The sequence below is a fragment of the Cyprinus carpio genome, chromosome A3 (assembly GCF_018340385.1).
Source record: "Cyprinus carpio isolate SPL01 chromosome A3, ASM1834038v1, whole genome shotgun sequence".
NCBI classification, from domain to species: Eukaryota; Metazoa; Chordata; class Actinopteri; order Cypriniformes; family Cyprinidae; genus Cyprinus; species Cyprinus carpio.
In genome coordinates, this window is record NC_056574.1 from 20401488 (window position 1) to 20421886 (window position 20399).

Below are 20399 nucleotides of genomic sequence, written 5' to 3' on the forward strand. Positions count from 1 at the left end.
ATGCATACAAAAATGGTCTTTGTCTCTAGCAAAAGTAAGAGCTCTTCCTGTACATGCTGGAGAGGCATTTTATATTTATATTTTAAATAAAATACTGTTTACAACTAGAATCATTAAATATGTTGTTGAGGAGGCACGGGTAAAAGGCCCCTTTATTTTTGCCCATCTTATTTTGGAGCTGTCAGTTGTGTGCTGAAATGCTGTGTGAACTACATGGAACTGTAATTCTGTGCCAGATTTGGAAGAGCATGGTTTTGGCAAGATTTATACTTGGTTAAAGCATTGTGGACATGATGAACATAGTGACCCCTGTAATTTTAAAATCTCTTAGCAAGTTAAACCTTCCTGGCACTGATTCAAGCTGTGAAAATACACATTGTTTGGTACAAGCATCATTCATTGCAATGGAGTTAATATATAAGAAAGTAAAGGATCATGACTTTTTCAATAAAATACATTTTTTAAATAAATCATTTTAAGGATTTTTTAAAACAAAAATTAAAACGCATACAATAAAATAATGGTTATTTAAAAAAAATAAAAATAAAACAGACACTTCTCAACAGATAGAACATACTTAGTCTCATCATAGGGTTTGATAATAAAACATCTGCCTCAGATTAAATAAATGTAACACACCTGTCTGTTAAGATTTGCTGATTCTGAAATATTTATTCATGCAACTTTCAGCAAATCCAAGGGATATCAGGAAGCAAAACATTTAGTACAAATTGTTGTACCATTTATAATTTATTTCGTAATGAAACCAGCAAAACAGCTGAAATCATGCCTCTCCCATGGTTCTCACGATGGGTTTATAGTGATTAATTTTAAAAGTGCTTTATAGTGACCTATGACACTGTAGTGGTCAACAAACACAAAAAAACAAGATACTTGACTTACAGGTATTAACTTTTATAGATCTTTTAATCAATTTCACGGGAAATTTAAGGCATGCTGACTTTCTGAAATTTTCATTTGCTGATATCTTCTGTTTTTGTAGACCTCTTTTAAGTTTGTACACAAGTTTTCAAGCTACACTAATTTGCTATAATAACTGTTATGAATAAAAGCAAAAACTTAGTCAAGGTAACTTTTCATCTTAATTATTAGATGTTTTTTTATTTAAAATGACTGAAAATAGTCACACTTTATCTTAAGGTCCAATTCTTACTATTAACAAACCATTAACTATGACTTTTGCCTCAATAAACTCCTTATTTGCTGCTTATTAATTGTAATTAAGTTAGTTGTTAAGGGATGTAGAATATGGTCGTGTAGAATAGATGCTTTATAAGTGCTAATAAACAGCCAATATGTTAATAATAGGCAAGAAAATAAGCAACTAGTTAATAGTAATATTTGGTCCTTATACTACAGTGTTACTGAAAATACATATTTTAAGAAAAGGATCTGTCTTACAAACTGACAAAAGGTATTTATATTTGGCCACTCCTGACTGGGACATGAACATGCTTTTGGCCCAGTTGGATTGACAATAGACAGACTTTACCACACAGCGGGTTCTTACACTCCAGTATGTTTATGACTGCTCATATTGCATATCATTTAAATTTTTACAAGCACAAGTCTTTACCACATTAGGGGATTGAAAACCCCGGTTCTCAGGAAGCTGTTTTGTCCATTTTTTATCAATTGAGTCATTGCTAAAAGGCCTGTACATAGAGGAAACCATGCCATGGACTGTTTTCAAAAAAACACGTTTCCCTTTTATAAACAAGAAGTCCAAATTCAACCGCACTCTATGCCACAATCATTTTCAAAACTTCCTAAACTGATTTGATTTTATTAAAGACAACCTGTCGTCTATATGTTTGATGTTTGCTTTTAAAAAAACTATTTTTCCCCCTTGACAGACGTGCTAGGAGGAAATACAGAGAAAACTGTTTGCCTCAGAAACTAAAAATAAGTTTGGTGGTAGAGCACACCACAAGGCTGAAGACTGCTGGCTGGGTCTGAACGTGTCATTTGTATTGTATATAGGACTTCAGTCGTATATCATATATATAATGTCTGTTCCTGCACATCTTTCTACTGCTGCTTCCTCTTTTTTTATCTCACCACTGCTGCGTCTCTCATTTTTCACTTTAACAAAAGCAGATTTCTTCACCTCTACTCATCTTGTTTCTTATATTTGATAGGATCTTTCGTTTCTCCTGGCAAATCTTTCAGTATTCGCATAAAGTTTTGGCGGAGGTCTATCAGACCACAGGGCATGTTTGTGAATCATTTTAATCACGAGGTGTATGATTTAATCTGGCATTCCCTCTCCTTATTCCATCCAGCAGAGGCTTAGTAGAGACTGTGTATCTTGGTTACGTTTGCTTAGTATTAATAATGCTTATAGGAATATGTATGTATACACCCGCACACATAAAAACACTATATAAATATATATATAGCCAACAATTTGACAATTACTCCCGGGTGAAACAACTAGAGTATGTAAAAGCAAACTTGAAAAGAAGTGCTTTGATTGTGGTTAGTGCTTTTATGTAGTTTACTCAGTTGGAGCTGGATGGTGCCTACAGGCCTGAGGCCTCTTCCTGCTGCGGAGAAGAAAACATCATTTTGTGTCTGTAGCAGGCACCAGAAACAACACTTTAAACAACTGAGAGGCTGAAGTTCTGTGTTCTGTTAAAATACTGGCTTTATTTTAAGTCAGGATCGTCATGCACCCATTTGTGTATATTATACACATATGTATATATTGTTTTGACTTTATTGTTCAGTGCTATTTTAGTATTATTGATATACTATTATAGTTTTTGCTAATATTTTGCATTAGATTTTATTTCACTTTAATTTGAAAATTTTGGTAATGGTTTTTGTCTTTTAAAAATATGTCTATATATAGTTTCTATAAATTCTCATTTAAGTTTATTTTTAGTGAGTTTAGTAATTCAGGTTTAAACTAAATGAAAATGATAAATTTTGCCTTGGTAACTAGCTGAGATAAACTAAGTTTGTTTATCGAAATATTAAACATTTTTATGGTTTAATTTTAATTAACAGTAATAACCCTTATAATAAATTTGACCATGAATTGTGAAGCATTAATATCTAACGTTTCCAGATAAACAAATTCCTCACTGTGATTGTGAGTCAGTGTGGCTTAGGAGGTGTGTCTGTGCTGAGTCACCAGATCTGTGTCACCTTTCTTTTCTCACCACCTTCTAGTACTCTTCCCCACCCAGTCACAGACCACTGCCTCTTCACTCCTCAACAACTCACAACTGCCGAATCACACACACACAAACTATTCATGAGCATTTGGGATCGCTCAACAAGTTTTCACTCGCCGTCACTATGCATGTTTGTTTGTAAAATTGAAAGTGTGATTCATATACGAGTGTGTGAAATCTGGGTTTGGGTGCATCATAAAAGCACAAGCATGTCATCACTTTCTATGAAGACATACTCCTGTGAGCTCGATTAATATCATCCTACAGTCACAGAAGTTATGTGCGATACCACATCAGCTTTAATAACAAGGATCCAAAGATGTGGATGGCTTCCATTTCTTTCAACTTGAACAATGACACAACCAAAATACTGCTAGTTGGACCCAAATCTCTTTCTTTCTCTGTGATGTTCTGGTGACGGCTTCACATACTGAATGTAAACTGGGTGTGATTTTTGACTTGTCATTCTGATTTAAAGCCCATATCAAGCACCTCATCAAGTTTTCTCATCTGCACCACCAAACCTTTATTTGTCCTTCACTTATGCTTTAATAAATTGTTAAGCATGCTTTTATGAACTCACATTTAGATGACTGTTACTCCCTTCTAAACTCTTACGCATTAAACTGTTTAAATAGTTAATTTCTCCTGAGCTCTGCAGCCCATAATGCTTCCATTGTCCTCCATTGGCAGTATAGGAACTTAAATTCTGGGATACCCTCCCCCAGTATCTCGCCAAAATATCAAAACTCAGTTGAACTCAGTTCTGTTTGCACACTGTTAATCAAATGTTTGTGATCTTTGATTCCCTCCAGTGCTGTACCCTTTTTTTTTGAATAGCCATTTGTTTTTTGTATTAGTTGCTTCTTTTTCTTTTGCTCACAGCGCTAATGGAGCGAGACGCAGCTCAACAGTCTGCCTGTGTACATAAACAATTAAACAAATGAGTTGCTGTGAACTTATGATATGCTATGTAATGATATAGAAAGGCAATATACTGACTTTATAGACACTTTTTGTAATGTCATTCAGTGCTTTACTTGTCTTCTGCAATAATTCAAATTTCTTGAAATATCTACATTTGTTTTGTTTTTTTCTCAGCAAATATTGGTAGCAATTAATTAATAAGAATAATGTATTTCCATTTGCTTAACATTTTAAAGTAATTGACAGTCATAAAGACAGTCAGCCAATTGAATGAGCAAAAATGGTACACTCTCGTTCTGAAGGGTCAGTAAGAAGGATGTTTTCATGTTTTTGAAAGAAGTCTCATGCTCAACAAGGCTGCATTTATTTGATCAAAAATACAGTAAAAAATAACAATATTGGGAATTTTTTCAAAAATGATTGTCATAGCTAAAAACCCCCCATTAATTTATAGAAAAAAGTAAAGTACTGACCCTAAACTCTTGATACATACATACATACAGTATATTGCACACAGTATGTATATTTCAATATGTAAAGTGTCTGAAATATTGCTTTAATATATTTAATAGCCATTCCTTTCTCTTTGGCTAATTTTTGCACAGGGATGTCCTGGCCGGAGGGAAATGCACCATTTCCAGTGTGCTGTGATAATAGCTAAGTGCAAATGAGACGTGTGGGACAGCAGGCGATCTCAAAGAGCAGCTCGAGATTCCACAGGTTTACAGTCTCAAACCGCATGCATCCTCTCCGAGCTGAGTCACTTTTTCTCTCAGCCTCTGTGCAGGCTATTACCTGCCCCTCACCAAAACGGGGGAATTATATAGACCATTTATTGAGTGTGTCAATGTGATTTCCAAGTAGCATTATAATAAGGGAGAGAATCTGCTGTGATCATGAAGCAGGCTCAGGTTTTGCTCTGACTGGCTAAGAACGCCTACAGCGAAATACAGTTGTGTTCAGAAGAACTGGACAACTTACTAGAAAGTTTTGGGAGAATGAATGAGCTCAAACTGATATTTGACAACACAGCTTTGTCTCAGAGATGTCCTGACAAACTCTAAAAAGACATAACCTCAAGCAGGGGAGCTTCATTTGGTGTTCACAAGGCTTACACTGACTAGTGGACGTGACAAAAAGCAGTTCGATTCAGAGCAGAATGAAGTCATGTCTTTGAAAAAAGCAGGTTTGAAAGAGAAAGCGTACATTGAATTAATGAAAGGAAATAGTGTATTTACTCAACCGCTTATTAACATAGACCACATATAGTGTGCTACACAAGATCTTTTGACAATTCTTTGACTGTGTCACAGACCACAACTAGCTAAATAAGGAACCTGCATTTGAAAAGGAGGGTCCGAAAAGCATTTCACAAGAAGACTTTCTTATTCTCTATATGCATCCTGTTATATTAGAGCATGCATGTGCATTAAGCCCTGCGCGGTCATGTCTGTCCAAGTTGGGACGCTGAAAATTGCAAGAGCAATAAGGATTTTTAGGGGCATTATGACTGGGTTAATAAAACACAGCTGCCCCTAAAAGTCCCTCATTTTTCTTGCTGCCTTCTGGGTCCTCTTCCTAGACTCACATTTCAACAGTGCGGAGCCGGCTTTCAGTCCAGCGGCTGGGTGTTGGTGAGAGCTGGACACCCTTTCCCTCCCCATGAGGAAGCATAGACATGGGGCTGCTGTATCGCTTCCTTGCTTCTGACGGCTGGAAACCAGCAAGACCCTGTTTTGTCAGCCTTCCAACAAGTGAAAAGTTTAAATTAAGAAGAGAGTGAGGGGAATTTTAGCCTCCCTCCTCCCCTCAAGCGTGCATGCCAGGGGTTTATAAATTGCCCTTATAAAAAAAGGGGTTTGCTTTGGGATTTAAGTGGGTAGCTGAGAGAGGTGAATGAGTTCAGTGCATTTCGGAGCGGGATTCTTTCCTATTCGGATTGGTATTTCTGTGTTTATACATGCACTACAAACATGCCCATTAGACAGCATGAGGGGCCTTTCAATATTACAATCATGAGCGACAGAAATGTTTGTGAAATACTAGGAAATACTAGACTAGGCCTAAGTGTGCAAGCTAAACAAATCTCACTAGAATACATAACAATGTGCTCATTCAAAAATAAGACACAATTTTAACTATGGCAATAGAAACTTTAACACACACAGACCTAAACATATGATTTTTAATAAGTTCTAAACTTCCAGCAGTGGGATATTGAAGAGCAAGTCCATGACAGAACACCGTGAGCAAGCTATTTAGGATAATTTGGATAACTCTTTTACTAATTTATGTAAATTATTGAATTGCAATTACTTATAAGCAATATAGACCTTACAGTTCCTTCCCATTTTAATGCTTCCCACCCACAGAACATCTAAATAAAACTTTTTAATTATTATTTATGTGTGTATTATTATAATATACTCATTCAGACAGAAATAAGTGAGGATGACTACATGAGCCAGAAACTGGGACTTTGTAGGCCAGTTGAGAGTAAATTTAACTACTCACCTTGCCCGCAAAGACCCAACCTCTAACACATCAATCTCTTTAACCCCAAATACACAAAATGTGTTATTATACATTCATTGTTGTGCTTATTTTACAATGAAGCCTGTTTCATAGAATATAGTTCATATAATTATAATTCATATTAGCATCAAGGCAAATAAAAAATACTATTATATATATATATATATATATATATATATATATATATATATATATATATATATATAAATATTAAGAAAAGCTAAGAACCATCTAAACAATTCAACAGGAATATAGAAGCACATATTGATATATTTTCTTATCAACAATTAGCAGCAACAGATGAATTTACCTCTGCTTGTCTTCCATTGTTTGAGCGATATATCAACTCATTTTTCTCCACTGTTTTGATTGTAGCCTACGCATTGACAGTTGTAGGAAAGTTTGTCGATCTTACGGTCCAGTTCTGATTCCGCATACAAGTTTCTTCGGAGAAGACATGCATGTTTTTTCTTCTCTTGGATGCGCCCAAATGTAATCAAGTTGACTCGTCGGGAGCGTCGTCCTGACTGTCACCGCCGCCTCCTGAAAGCGTTCACCTGGGTTCTGCACCGCGCACTCGCTTGTCATGTGCCGCGCGACAGCAGCAGCAGCGAGCGGAGATAGATCTCGCGCGCGGACGCGTCTCGTGCAGTTCTCGGGCCCTCCCCAAAATGGAATTCTAGGTAGCACATGCGTTCATGAATGTTACACTCACCTACTTGACTTTGGTTTAGGTCACAACAGCTTTAAAGTTTATAGCTATAGTTAATTTCTTTATTTCATTACATCAAATTAATTTAATATGGCAAACAGATACACCGAGTCCCACAGAAAAACAGCCGTTGTGTTGTTTGATTTGAACCCTTAGAGTTTTATAATTTTGAGCCGTAGAAAATTCACTGGCATGGCTTTTATTAGCTGCGCACTGTGGCCGGTGGATAGATCTGTTTTAATTTGGAGCGCCAGCGTCATCTTGTGGATACACGTGTATGTCTAATAGTAAACTGTGTGTACTTACTATATGTATGTGCATATTGCACACTGTCATCTGTTGAAGTCTGTATGGTTATATGTAAATTGCTTTTGCAATTTCTGGAGCACGCTCCCAAGAATTTCACTCACCAAGGCACATGTGCTGTGGTGACGTGACAATAAAAGTGACTTGACATGCGTACAACATAACACATTCTTACACTCCGACTCTTGCACTGTTTTGTCAAACCTTCCCGATTAAATATTTTGCTCTCCTCAATGACACAATAATAAAATAACCCCTTTATGAATATATATACACACACAAACCCGATTCCAAAAAAGTTGGGACACTGTACAAATTGTGAATAAAAACAGAATGCAATTATGTGGAAGTTTCAAATATTTCAAGTTTCAATATTTTATTCAGAATACAACATAGATGACATTTCAAATGTTTAAACTGTGAAAATGTATCATTTTAAGGGAAAAATAAGTTGATTTTAAATTTCATGGCATCAACACATCTCAAAAAAGTTGGGGCAAGGCCATGTTTACCACTGTGTGGCATCCCCTCTTCTTTTTATAACAGTCTGCAAATGTCTGGCGACTGAGGAGACAAGTTGCTCAAGTTTAGGAATAGGAATGTTGTCCCATTCTTGTCTAATACAGGCTTCTAGTTGCTCAACTGTCTTAGGTCTTCTTTGTTGCATCTTCCTCTTTATGATGCGCCAAATGTTTTCTATGGGTGAAAGATCTGGACTGCAGGCTGGCCAGTTCAGTACCCAGATCCTTCTTCTACGCAGCCATGATGTTGTAATTGATGCAGTATGTGGACTAGCATTGTCATGTTGGAAAATGCAAGGTCTTCCCTGAAAGAGACGACACCTGGATGGGAGCATATGTTGTTCTAGAACTTGGATATACCTTTCAGCATTGATGGAGCCTTTCCAGATGTGTAAGCTGCCCATGCCACACGCACTCATGCAACCCCATACCATCAGAGATGCAGGCTTCTGAACTGAGCGCTGATAACAACTTGGGTTGTCCTTGTCCTCTTTAGTCCGGATGACATGGCGTCCCAGTTTTCCAAGAAGAACTTCAAATTTTTGATTTGTCTGACCACAGAACAGTTTTCCACTTTGCCACAGTCCATTTTAAATGAGCCTTGGCCCAGAGAAAACACCTGCGCTTCTGGATCATGTTTAGATATGGCTTCTTTTTTGACCTATAGAGTTTTAGCCAGCAACGGCAAATGGCACGGTGGATTGTGTTCACCGACAATGTTTTCTGGAAGTATTCCTGAGCCCATGTTGTGATTTCCATTACAGTAGCATGTGATGCAGGGCCCGAAGATCACGGGCATCCAGTATGGTTTTCCGGCCTTGACCCTTACACACAGAGATTGTTCCAGATTCTCTGAATCTTTGGATGATATTATGCACTGTAGATGATGATAACATCAAACTCTTTGCAATTTTTCTCTGAGAAACTCCTTTCTAATATTGCTCCACTATTGGGGGAATTGGTGATCCTCTGCCCATCTTGACTTCTGAGAGACACTGCCACTCTGAGAGGCTATTTTTATACCCAATCATGTTTCCAATTGACCTAGTTGCAAAGTTGCAAAATGGTCCTCCAGCTGTTCCTTATATGTATATTTAACTTTTCCGGCCTCTTATTGCTACCTGTCCCAACTTTTTTGGAATGTGTAGCTCTCATGAAATCCAAAAGGAGCCAATATTTGGCATGACATTTCAAAATGTCTCATTTTCAACATTTGATATGTTATCTATATTCTATTGTGAATAAAATATAAGTTTATGAGATTTGTAAATTATTCCATTCATTTTTAACTCAAGATTCGTACAGTGTCCCAACTTTTTTGGAATCGGGTTTGTAAATATATATATATATATATATATATATATATATATATATATATATATATATTACAGGACATAAATAATTAATAACTCACAATTCTCTATTATAAGTGTTTGCACTTTTATGTTTTAGTATATTAATCATAGTTTTCATTTCAAACTTACACAGAGGACAACTATAGACTACAATGTTCAGGTCATACCAAAGGTAATAAAATGGATTCAAGATTCAAGCTTTCTATTTTCTACTTCTGAAACTAAACTTGCAGTGGTGTAGTAGCCTAAGAATATAGGAAAACATTGCTATTTTTATGTGATTTTATTAATTAGACCTTTTCTTTTTCCTTTTGCAAAAGTGTCTTTTTCCCATTGTCCGAGGCACGGACGGGGTTCGAACCCGCGATCTTCGGTTTACGAGACCGACGCCTTACCACTTGGCCACCGCGCCCAATGGCCAACCGCGCGTAAATTACGTTATTTGGTGAAATATCGACCAAATAAAAATAAAAATTTAACGATTGATTTTAATTTTTCGTTGATTAATTCTCTCATATGAGTCCATGCATCGTCTTTATACATATTATAGAAGCACTCTAACGATCCAAGTCTTTTTTATTCCCTCTGCTAAATTGGACACATCCGGTAGACGTTAGCTCGGAGGTTTCCCGGATGTGTAACGATTCAAATAAAAAAAAAGTCTACAACACTTCAAATTAAAAGTACAACAACTATATCTCCCACATCAGCCAATAAACGTTCGCAAAATGCGTGTCATTAGAAATTACAGTTACAAAGTACAGATCCAGCAAGCAAAAATATTTCCCGAGTCTATGTATCTGTATGCTGTATTTGTAAAGTAACACATTCACATTATTTTACACCAATGGCATTTCTCCATAGTATTTGATAGAGTCCGAAGCATATATCAATCTATTTGAACCATAGATTTTAATGCAATACAGGTTGAATAGACTTCAAAGGTAGATGTAATAAAAAAGATTAAAATAAAAATCTAGTGTTAGGCTATAGATTCCCTAGAAATAATATTTTATTATTTATTATTTTATTAATATTTTATTATTTTTATTACACTCTTTATTGGGAATAAAAGGCCATTATATATTCCCGAGAACCAAAAATAAATAAATAAATAAATATAAAAATGTAACTTTGTTGTTTTTTAAAAGTCATTACATTGATCGGAGCATAAGAAGCAAATGGAGATAAAACATTAAAAAACAAAAACAAAAAAAAGATATTTCACATTTTATTCTATGTATCATATTTCCCTCAGAGTGTTAAATTTGGTCATTCTGTTAAAGTTCAGTCATATTTAAAGAACAAGGAGAGGGAGTGTTTATGATCAAACCTCTGATATCTCTAAAAAGCCCTGAATATGCTCTGTACAGACTGAACACCGTGGCATGTATTGTCTCGGAGAAATTCACTAAAATACAGTGTCCTCTACAGAAGACAAAAGTCTATGCCTGGGTCTCAGGAGCTATTATGTAATATAAGCATAATATGTTTGTCTTGTCTTTGACGTGCTATCAAAGTAGATAGCTCATATATATGTCAGTCCACACAACTGAGTTGAACGTGTGATCACATTAAAAACTGTACTGAGAAGCAGGGCGTTTCAAAGTCGTTTTCTAAAGCAATGCATAGCAATCGCCCCACTTGTTTGATTCAGTCACGAATGATCAGGAATCGGTGTTTATTAAAGTTAACTGAAATAAATATATCGAGAGCCCCTAAACACAAAGTATAGGCTACTAACGTTACTTTTCTGTTGTCTAAAAATGACAACAAACAAACAAACGTCCGATAACATTTTCAAAAACAGCTAGGGGCTCGGCATTTTATTTCACACACCCTGCGCTTTTCCTGACTACATTCTTTATATTTAAAAAAAAAAAAAAAAACGAATTTCCCGCGAAAAAAATAATAAGCGAAACGGAAGGCTGCGCGAGCTCTCAGTCAGCACACTCTCTACCGAACTTGACTCAATGTTCAAACTCGAGGTTTTATCAGCTGTGTGGAATACATTCAAGACAGAGGGCGGGTAATATTCAAGCACTTTCGATTCAGGCTGTTTCTAATAGGACGGAAGGCTTCTCGGCTTACTTGTATACGTTAGTCCTAATAAGTAAACAGCAGCGGTGTTCTCGTAACGACAGAACAGCGGACCACTCATCAGTAAGCATACTTTTTTTTTGCCGCGGTGGGTTTTTGTGTTGTAGTCAGCGCTTAGTATCGCGTGGAATCCAGATCACACATGATCCGGTAAGAGCTCGCGACGCGCTCGATTCTACACGCTGACGAGACGTTGTCGCGAATTCCATCCGGTCTGTAAAACAAACTGAAGTGCCGGCTCGTTTATGTTAACTGTTACTCTGTCGAGGGGGCGAACCGGTCTCGGCTGCTCTCCCTTTGTTCGGGCCCAAGACTCGGCTGAATCCACCGGAGTTCCGTTTCAAACGTCTCATTCGAGCGCGAACGCTATATTAGGATGGCTCCACAGAAGCACGGATCTGGTGGAAATGGTTTTTACGGCAACAACACGAGCAAAGCGGCTAATGGAGGAGCGCACGTATCGTCCGGTGTTGTGATGACTTCAGCCAAGCGACCCAAGATGGAGCAGGTCCAAGCCGACCACGAACTCTTCCTGCAAGCCTTCGAGAGTAAGTTGCTCGCGAATCCAACTTTTCCCCATAGTCTCTTTGTATGTACAACAAATTGCTGTTTTTCGAGCACACTTGCCAGTATCCGATTGCTTCACGACCCATACTCTTAGCTGAAGGGCTAAACAGCAATACTAACTTTAACGTTAAGGTTACCTGGTAAACTGTGTGCAGTAGTTCGCAGAATGCTTAAATAAGCCGGATAGTTCACGATAAAAGTCGCATGTCGTGTTTTTTACCCACGGTAGAGGGATTTAGACACGTATTAATTGTCTAGGCCACATCCTATATGAAAATTGGACACGTGCATCAAGAGATGACACGTGCTTTGTGGTGCTTTTATGTGTTTTATTATTTTAATATGACATTGGGGGCTTGCTGTCATAGAAGAGCAATGGACAACAGTCGTGAAAAGCACAAACCCCTTGAAAACCTCTCTGCAGTTTTTCTACACTAGCTCAGACAAGTAGTGTACTTTCCAAACTGCCACCTTGATTCATGTGTAAGGGTGTCATTGTATAAAAAATAGGTTTAATTGTATAGACACTTGCTCGATGTGTATCTAAAATAGTAGTGTCTTTGTTTTTTTACCAAATGCGTGTCTCATTCTGGCAACATCGGTGTGCATGATACTACTGCATTTCTGTTCACAGAGCCAACTCAAATATACCGATTTCTTCGCACGAGGAATCTCATAGCAGTAAGTAGACCATGATCATGATGAAGTGACATGCCGTTCTCATTTAGACGTGAACTAACTGTACAAGGCTGCCATAACAATAGACTTAACTGGTTGTATCTTTCTTTTTTTCTGTTCTTTCAGCCAATCTTCCTGCACAGATCTCTTACATATATGGCACACAGAAATTCAAGAACAAATTCAAAAAGGTAAAAGCATTACATGCACCTAATGTCTTAATCTCTTTGTTTGTCAAAAAGCCACACCTTCATTTCCTCATGCAGGCCTCATAGTGAGTAAATTTCCATGTTGACAAATGCACTGCAACTGACTGATGTACTGTACTTCAGTTGTAGTTAGATAAGCTGAATGAGGGTTTCACATCTCAGCCATTTACAGAAAGTTTGTTGGCGTCTGTTATTTCAGAAAATACTTCAGTGTGAACGACCTGCTATTCAAAGTAGAGAAGTCGAAAGTGGATCAGGAATCTCACAAGTAAGATGTTCTTGATCCGGATTTATTTCACTCACTGTTTTTCTGAACGTGACTGAATGGGTCAAATGCATGCAGAAGTTTTATCTCCAGTTTTGTCTTGCAGCATGGCGTCAAACCTGCAGCTAACTTTTACTGGATTCTTTCATAAAACTGGTAAGCTAACATTAGGTTTATGTACACTTTTATCAGTGTGTGCAAATAATATCATCTGATCGCTTTGTGATTCTGATTTGTTGTCCAATGTATCAGAGAAGCCATTGCAGAACTCAGAGAATGAAGAAAACTCAGTTTCTGTGGAAGTGCTGCTTGTCAAGGTCTGCCACAAGAAGAGAAAGGTAAAACTTTGTCCTTGTCATAAGTCAGAGAAAATTTCTTACATTGTCCTTTCCCCCCACAAAACAAGTTTCCTCGATCAAAAAAACCCCATTGTCCTTGTCTTTATACAGTATATGTGGCCATATGTGTCCATACTGTAGGTTAATTCTTAATTGGTAATTATGCTTGCCATCTAACACAACTAAAAACTCAATGAAATCACTTGACACGCACAGTTTTATCTTGTGTTGACGTGTCTGTGTTAAGAGCATTTTATTAGACTTAGTGCAACATGAGTCATCAAGAATTTTGATCCCAGAAGAGAAAAGGTGGTCACATTTACTGTTGTACAACAAAATTTCGGGGGCGAAATCCAGTCATATCAATAGGAATCCATGCGAACTGGAACTTTGTGGGAGGGAGAAAGATTTCCCCACATAGATTTTGCAGTGGGTTCAAGTTGGTCAGATTCACCGCACTGAAGTGGCTTAGTTTGAAGCTGAATTTTTGCTTTAAAAATTGCTCCGCTGTTGACAATAGACAATGGACCTTTTTGCCCCCAAAATCTTGCCGAAGTTTAGGTTATGTGACTGCCTAAGGACTGAACATTTTAAATTTGTAAACATCAGTCAACTTTTAGTAGTACACTAGCATATATTCAGTTCAATTCAATTTTATTTGTATAGCGTTTTTTACGATACAAATCGTTGCAAAGCAACTTTACAGAAAATTAAGTTTCTACAATATTTAGTAGGAGCTTATCAGTGGTGACTATCTCTTTATGTACATACAGTATGGCAGAAATTTACAGAACAATCAATTAAAGACGTAATCAAACAGACGATAAACACTATTAACAGCAATTATTATATGATGCAATCAAACTTATAGCAAAATTTGGTAGTTCTGTATGTTGTTTCAGGGTTGGCATCATCTGAGGTCCTCTGAGGAGTTGGCATCATCTCTTCTCAGGTGTACTGTGTGGCAGGAACAGAGAAACAAATAGAGACATAATAAGAGTAGCTGCTGTTCCAACAAATTAAAATTTATTTGTTTAACCCAAGCTAAAGAATAATAATGCGCATTTGATCAGATATAACTGCAGTCCAAATGGCTTGACCCTGACGTGATACCGTTGCTCCACGAGGTCTCAACTCAATATATTTGGCTTCTAAGCTGACATATGTGTTGAACTCTGATCATGTTTCATATCTGTTTTTCTAGGATGTAAGTTGTCCAGTAAAGCAAGTGCCTACAGGTAAAAAGCAGGTGCCTCTGAACCCAGACAGCAGCCAGACCAAGCTGGGAGCTTTCCCCACACTGATGGTGTCCAGCCATGAGTTTGAACCCAGTAACAGCCACATGGTGAAGTCCTACTCCCTTCTGTTCAGAGTGTCCCGTCCAGGGGGGAGAGAGCTCAACGGCATGACCACCAGAGATACCAGTATGAGCTTCAGAGACTTTAAAGTAGCTTATGATAGTCTTGCACCTCAAAGCGAGTTTCACAATTTGATGAGGCCTTTTTACCAAGAAGTTGTTTTGTTCTCAGATGTTATGGAAGAGCTGCCTAACAGGAAGAAGAGATACTGCTCTAATCAGGATGACGGAGAAACTACATTTGTGGCGCAAATGACAGTTTTTGATAAAAATAGGTAAGTGTTCTCGGTTGAATTGCTTGTTCTTGTAGTGTTTAGTTGCATTTGTTTGCTTGTTTAAGACCAGATTTCATTCTTCTTTCAACAGACGCCTCCAACTTTTGGATGGCGAGTATGAAGTCTCCATGCAGGAGATGGAGGAGAGTCCTGTAGGCAAGAAAAGGGCAACGTGGGAAACCATACTAGATGGGAAGGTCAGTTGCAGGCGGTGTTTTTTTTAAGTCTGCATGTGTCTATTTGAGATGTTTGTATGTCATTATTTGGGAACCTGTGTTTCAGTGGCTACCACCCTTTGAGACCTTTTCTCAGGGACCCACGCTGCAGTTCACTTTGCGATGGACTAACGACACGACTGACAGAGGAACAGCCCCAGTGGCCAAACCTCTTGCCACACGCAATTCTGAATCTAGCACAGTAGACGGCAGCAAGCCTAGCAATGTAAAGCCTCCACAGGCAGTAGGTAAGATCACAAGCGCTGGTTAGTGATTACAAACTTTTTGATCTTTAAAGCAGAACAGTTTGTGTGCAGTACTGAGGATTCTGAACATAACAATGATGTTTGATTGATTGCAGCTGTTAATGATTCAGTTGGTGCTGATCTACCAGTCAGAAGAGAGCAAACTCATGTTGAACCTCGTCAGAAACTACGTGTTTATTATCAGGTGAGTAACATGCATTTATAAATTTATCTAACAATACCAACAGTGCTTTCAAACTACACTCTACTCACAACCACAGCACTTATCAGTGATCCCAGGCCTTTATATTGACTTTCAAAAGGGCAGGGAGTTTCCTGTGATTCTCTACATCTTTCCACTGTAGATTTGATTGTATCATATCACCATGAGAGCGCTGGAGTCCATAAGTCCTGCCTTGACTCATTGTTGGTCTTGTATGTTGGGCTACTGTGTGGTCACGGTCTGTTGTGTCCATCACCTTGTTTTGTAGTTCCTATACAACAATAACACACGGCAGCAGACGGAGGCCAGAGATGACCTGCACTGTCCCTGGTGCACGTTGAACTGCCGTAAGCTCTACAGCCTCCTCAAGCACCTCAAGCTCTCGCACAGCCGCTTCATCTTCATCTATGTGGTGAGAAACATCTCAAGGTTATGAAACTGTCACCAGACCACATGGATTACGTAGTCATAATCAGTGTAACGCCACAGTGTTTACACATGTTGTGGGAATCGATTTGTGAATGGCTTACTCATAGTTGTGCTGGGTTAAACAGTCATAACCTTTAAAAAAGGATCAAATATGAGTCTTCTGACAGATGACATGCAGAGCAACTTAAACAAATATAGACCATATTTGGTAGAAATGTTTATAGTGATGAAGACATGTTTGTCTCACCCAGCCTCATCCTAAAGGAGCCAGGATAGATGTGTCGATTAATGAATGCTATGACGGCTCTTACGTTGGCAACCCTCAGGACATCCACTGCCAGCCTGGCTTTGCCTTCAGCCGTAACGGCCCAGTGAAGAGGACTCCAGTTACACACTTCCTTGTCTGCAGGTCTGTGTGGTTTGAAAAAATGATTGCATGGTCTTCTTTTGTGGTTACCTTATATGTATATCATAATATAGTTAAAACTTAAAGGGGTCATATGACATTGCTAAAAAGAACATTATTTTTTGTATTTGTAAGCTCATCGGTCTGAAAAGCGAGGTGTGTGCTGATTGGTCAGAATGCCTCAAGCATGTGACAGAAATGTTACTCCCCTTGCCATACTGTGATGCCGTCTCCCGGCTCGACGAGACAAAACCAATAAAACCTATTACAAACGAGGCATTTGTTGCATCCAGTGGGGTCATAATTATGGATTATAATGACTTATACTGTCTTTTTACACGTTGCATATCGCGCTGCATAAACATAAAACCATGTCTGCATTTGTGATCGGAGAAACGACAAACAACAAGTGCTACTCTACACTGTTCAAAACTCGCGTTTGAATAGTCAGTGGCAAATTCTTTACATATGAAAACATACTTACAGACTGAGAGTCAGAAGCACCAGACTGTCCTTGCAAAGTTGGAACTGCCCCACTTTATAGAAACAGACACCGGCATTGTAGGCTACTCTCACAGGAAACAGTCCTTGTCCTCCGCAGAATGCACTGCACATATCTGAATATTTGGGTTGAACTGTTCTGGAACAGTGTTGTAAATACAATGATGCATCTGGCATCAGTGCTAAAACAGCTGCTTTATATTATATAACGCTTGAGTCAAAAATAAAACTCAAAACAGTAATGCATTATAAATATCATGTGCACCTTTTACCCTCAATATCAGTTGAATTCCACACTACCATTCAAACGTTTGAAGTCAGGAAACATTTCTACAGTTCATACTGTCATGGCGCCCAGGCCTGTCACAGACCTTGCATCGTTTTTTTTTTGGTTTTTTTTGAATCTGGAGGTAAAACACAATGTTTCGGTTTCCTCAGGCCCAAGCGCTCAAAGCCCAGCCTCTCAGAGTTCCTGGAGTTAGAGGATGGAGAACAGGAGCAGCAGCGGACGTACATCAGCGGCCACAACCGCCTGTACTTCCACAGCGACAGCTGCGTGCCGCTTAGACCACAGGAAATGGATGTGGACAGTGAGGACGAGAGGGATCCGGCATGGCTCAGGGAGAAAACCGTTATGGTGAGGAAGCCGTCACAAGATCGTTAACCCTTTCTGATACCATTGAAGATCCAGCATAGCAATTACTAGGTCAGACTGACTCGAGATGACCAATCCAACCTCAATACAGTTGCTGTGCCATTTATGACATGAATTTATACTTCCACCGACACGTGTTCAAATCATATCTGAGGAGGATGTTATAGCGTATTTGATGTTAAGTTGCATTAAATCAATGTTGAAGTCTAAAGGGTTGATTTTTACAAAAATTGCATTGTTATTCTGTGACACAATATTTCTAGCACCCCTAAATCTGAAATACTTTTTATTATTTACCATTTTAAATGATTTTGATCATCTTCACTACCCCTCAGCAAATCGATGAATTCATGGATGTCAATGAGGGAGAGAAAGAGGTCATGAAACTGTGGAACCTGTATGTAATGAAACATGGGTATGTTTTTTTACTTCTCCTTCACTCTGGTCCTTTCTGTTTAAAGTTTGTTGTACTGAGTCAATCCGCTCCTATTAAATGCAGTTCTGTATATTACAGTGGCCTCCCTTTGCATGTTATGTGAGCTCATCTCTCAGAGCTTGGATCATATTTCTGCCAGTAATTTGCTTTTCTTTCTGGGCAGATTCATAGCTGACGACCAAATGAATCAGGCCTGCATGTTGTTTGTGGAACAGCATGGCACCACCATCATTGAGAAGAATCTGTGCCGGAACGTTCTGCTCCATCTGGTCAGCATGCACGACTTTGGCTTAGTAAATACAGTGAACATAGATAAGGCCATGGCTCACCTGAGAGATCTGAAACAGCAAAAAGATGGCCAGGAGCAATCCAAAACGCAAGGCAATGCGGACGGTGGATCCAGCGGCGATGGTGAAGCCAGTGTATCAAAGTTCGTCAAGACCCAGAATCACTGAAACACCTCCTCACACTCTGCGTTGAATTGAGTGTCAGCAGGCATCAGGAGCCCTCTGGATCTATGAGCCACCATATTCTGCTCGCTCACAGGGTAAAAGTTGATGTCGAGTTAGAAGCGAGTTATGTGCTTCGACGGCCACATACTCTGCAGATCATGATTTTGGCCTGATGTCATCTGAGTTGAGAGCAACTCTTTACTAGATTCAAATTACTTGAAGATGCCATTAGTCTTTATGATGGACTGTACAAGCAGGTCAGATTTTTCTTCACCCATTTAACCCTGTAGCTCTAGCAAATTTTTAGCACTTGTTTTAGGTGCCTGTTATTAAAAGGACTATGAGAAGATTTTTTTAATATATTTTGAATATTGATGGATGGAAATGGCTCCTACAGACTTGCTTTTACTGCATATTTTTCACAGGGGTTGATAGACTCAATCTGAAAACGTTAACATTTTAGGTTTGCTTGTCTATGGTGTTTTTTTTTTTTTCTGTGTGTGTGTGTGGAGTTTTTCCGCTTTTTAGTTAGTGCCACCCCAATTTTTTTTCTGGAACAAAGTTTTGTTGGTCTGTTCTTGGTGGCTTAGTATCCACTTTAATGTTGCACCACACTTGAAGACTTCAAATGACTTTTTTCTTTGGAATCTTGAAGAATGAGCATCATTGCTGCAGGCCATCTGCGTTTACACTGCAGTGTTCAAGTTTTTTAGAGCCTTAATTCCACTGACCTTGCAACACAAACATACAGGAACAGGGTGCTACAACACAGTGGGGTGAGGGATGCCTTGCAGAAATGTTTACACTTGCCTTATCCATGGAAACATGGACTCTTATGCAGGGTTTAAACTTTTGATCTAAATCAGTGCAAACAGGTTTCATTTATTCTTGTTTGAATAATTTCAATGATGCTTTACTGCACACAATACTGCGTCCAGTTCAACATTTTATCAGTACCATTTTATCACGGTGCATCTGCTAGGCTGTGTCCATCGATATACTTTTTCCAGTTGTCCTTCATGGTGCCCAATTGTTAAATTTTTCTGGTGTTGAGGAAACCTGTTGTAACATGTACATAAATTTAGTGACATGATGGCTTTGCTGATGGTGACTGCATTCCGGAAGGAATATTATTTTAGACCAAAGTGAAATGACTATAATGTTTGTCTAGTTGGCTTCAAATCAGTAATGTAAGTTTTCATAGTTTTTTTTTTCTGTATGCATCTGTTTTAAAAGAAAAGGATCTCTTTGTGAATCATTACTGCTTTATTTTGCTAAAACTGTGCACTGGGTTAAAAAAAATGTTTTTGATCAATTACTTAACTGCCTGAAACCATTGCATAATTGCAATTTGCATAACCCTCTTAATACAGCAATGATTAGACAAGATGTGGATTACTGATATAAAGAAATGTCAAAAAAAAAAAAAAGATATTTATATCTTGAATAGAAACATTATGAAACCTGCTTGAGTTTCTGAATTATG

At 38.3% G+C, this 20399-nt stretch overlaps 1 protein-coding gene and 1 non-coding gene across 2 annotated transcripts; one reads left to right on the forward strand and one right to left on the reverse strand.

Moving 5' to 3' along the window:
- Positions 1–9902: 9902 nt before the first annotated feature.
- trnat-cgu lies at positions 9903–9974 on the reverse strand. Its single transcript has one exon. It is a non-coding gene; the product is annotated as a tRNA-Thr (tRNA).
- Positions 9975–11485: 1511 nt separating this feature from the next.
- LOC109058280 (polycomb protein suz12-A) lies at positions 11486–20380 on the forward strand. Its single transcript, XM_019075493.2, has 16 exons — positions 11486–12210; positions 12864–12910; positions 13034–13098; positions 13316–13384; positions 13488–13537; positions 13634–13719; positions 14924–15143; positions 15249–15351; positions 15443–15548; positions 15634–15814; positions 15928–16016; positions 16303–16446; positions 16715–16872; positions 17809–18007; positions 18361–18440; positions 18625–20380. Exons 1-16 carry the CDS (start codon positions 12039–12041, stop codon positions 18914–18916), a joined length of 2061 nt encoding a protein of 686 aa, XP_018931038.1. The 5' UTR covers positions 11486–12038; the 3' UTR covers positions 18917–20380.
- Positions 20381–20399: the final 19 nt, after the last annotated feature.

Coding starts and splice junctions, on each gene's coding strand:
- LOC109058280 (XM_019075493.2), top strand. CDS start 12,039: ATGGCTCCACAGAAGCACGGATCTGGTGGAAATGGTTTTTACGGCAAC. Junction 13,385..13,487: donor GTGGATCAGGAATCTCACAA/GTAAGATGTTCT, acceptor TTTGTCTTGCAG/CATGGCGTCAAACCTGCAGC. Junction 16,873..17,808: donor ACACACTTCCTTGTCTGCAG/GTCTGTGTGGTT, acceptor CGGTTTCCTCAG/GCCCAAGCGCTCAAAGCCCA.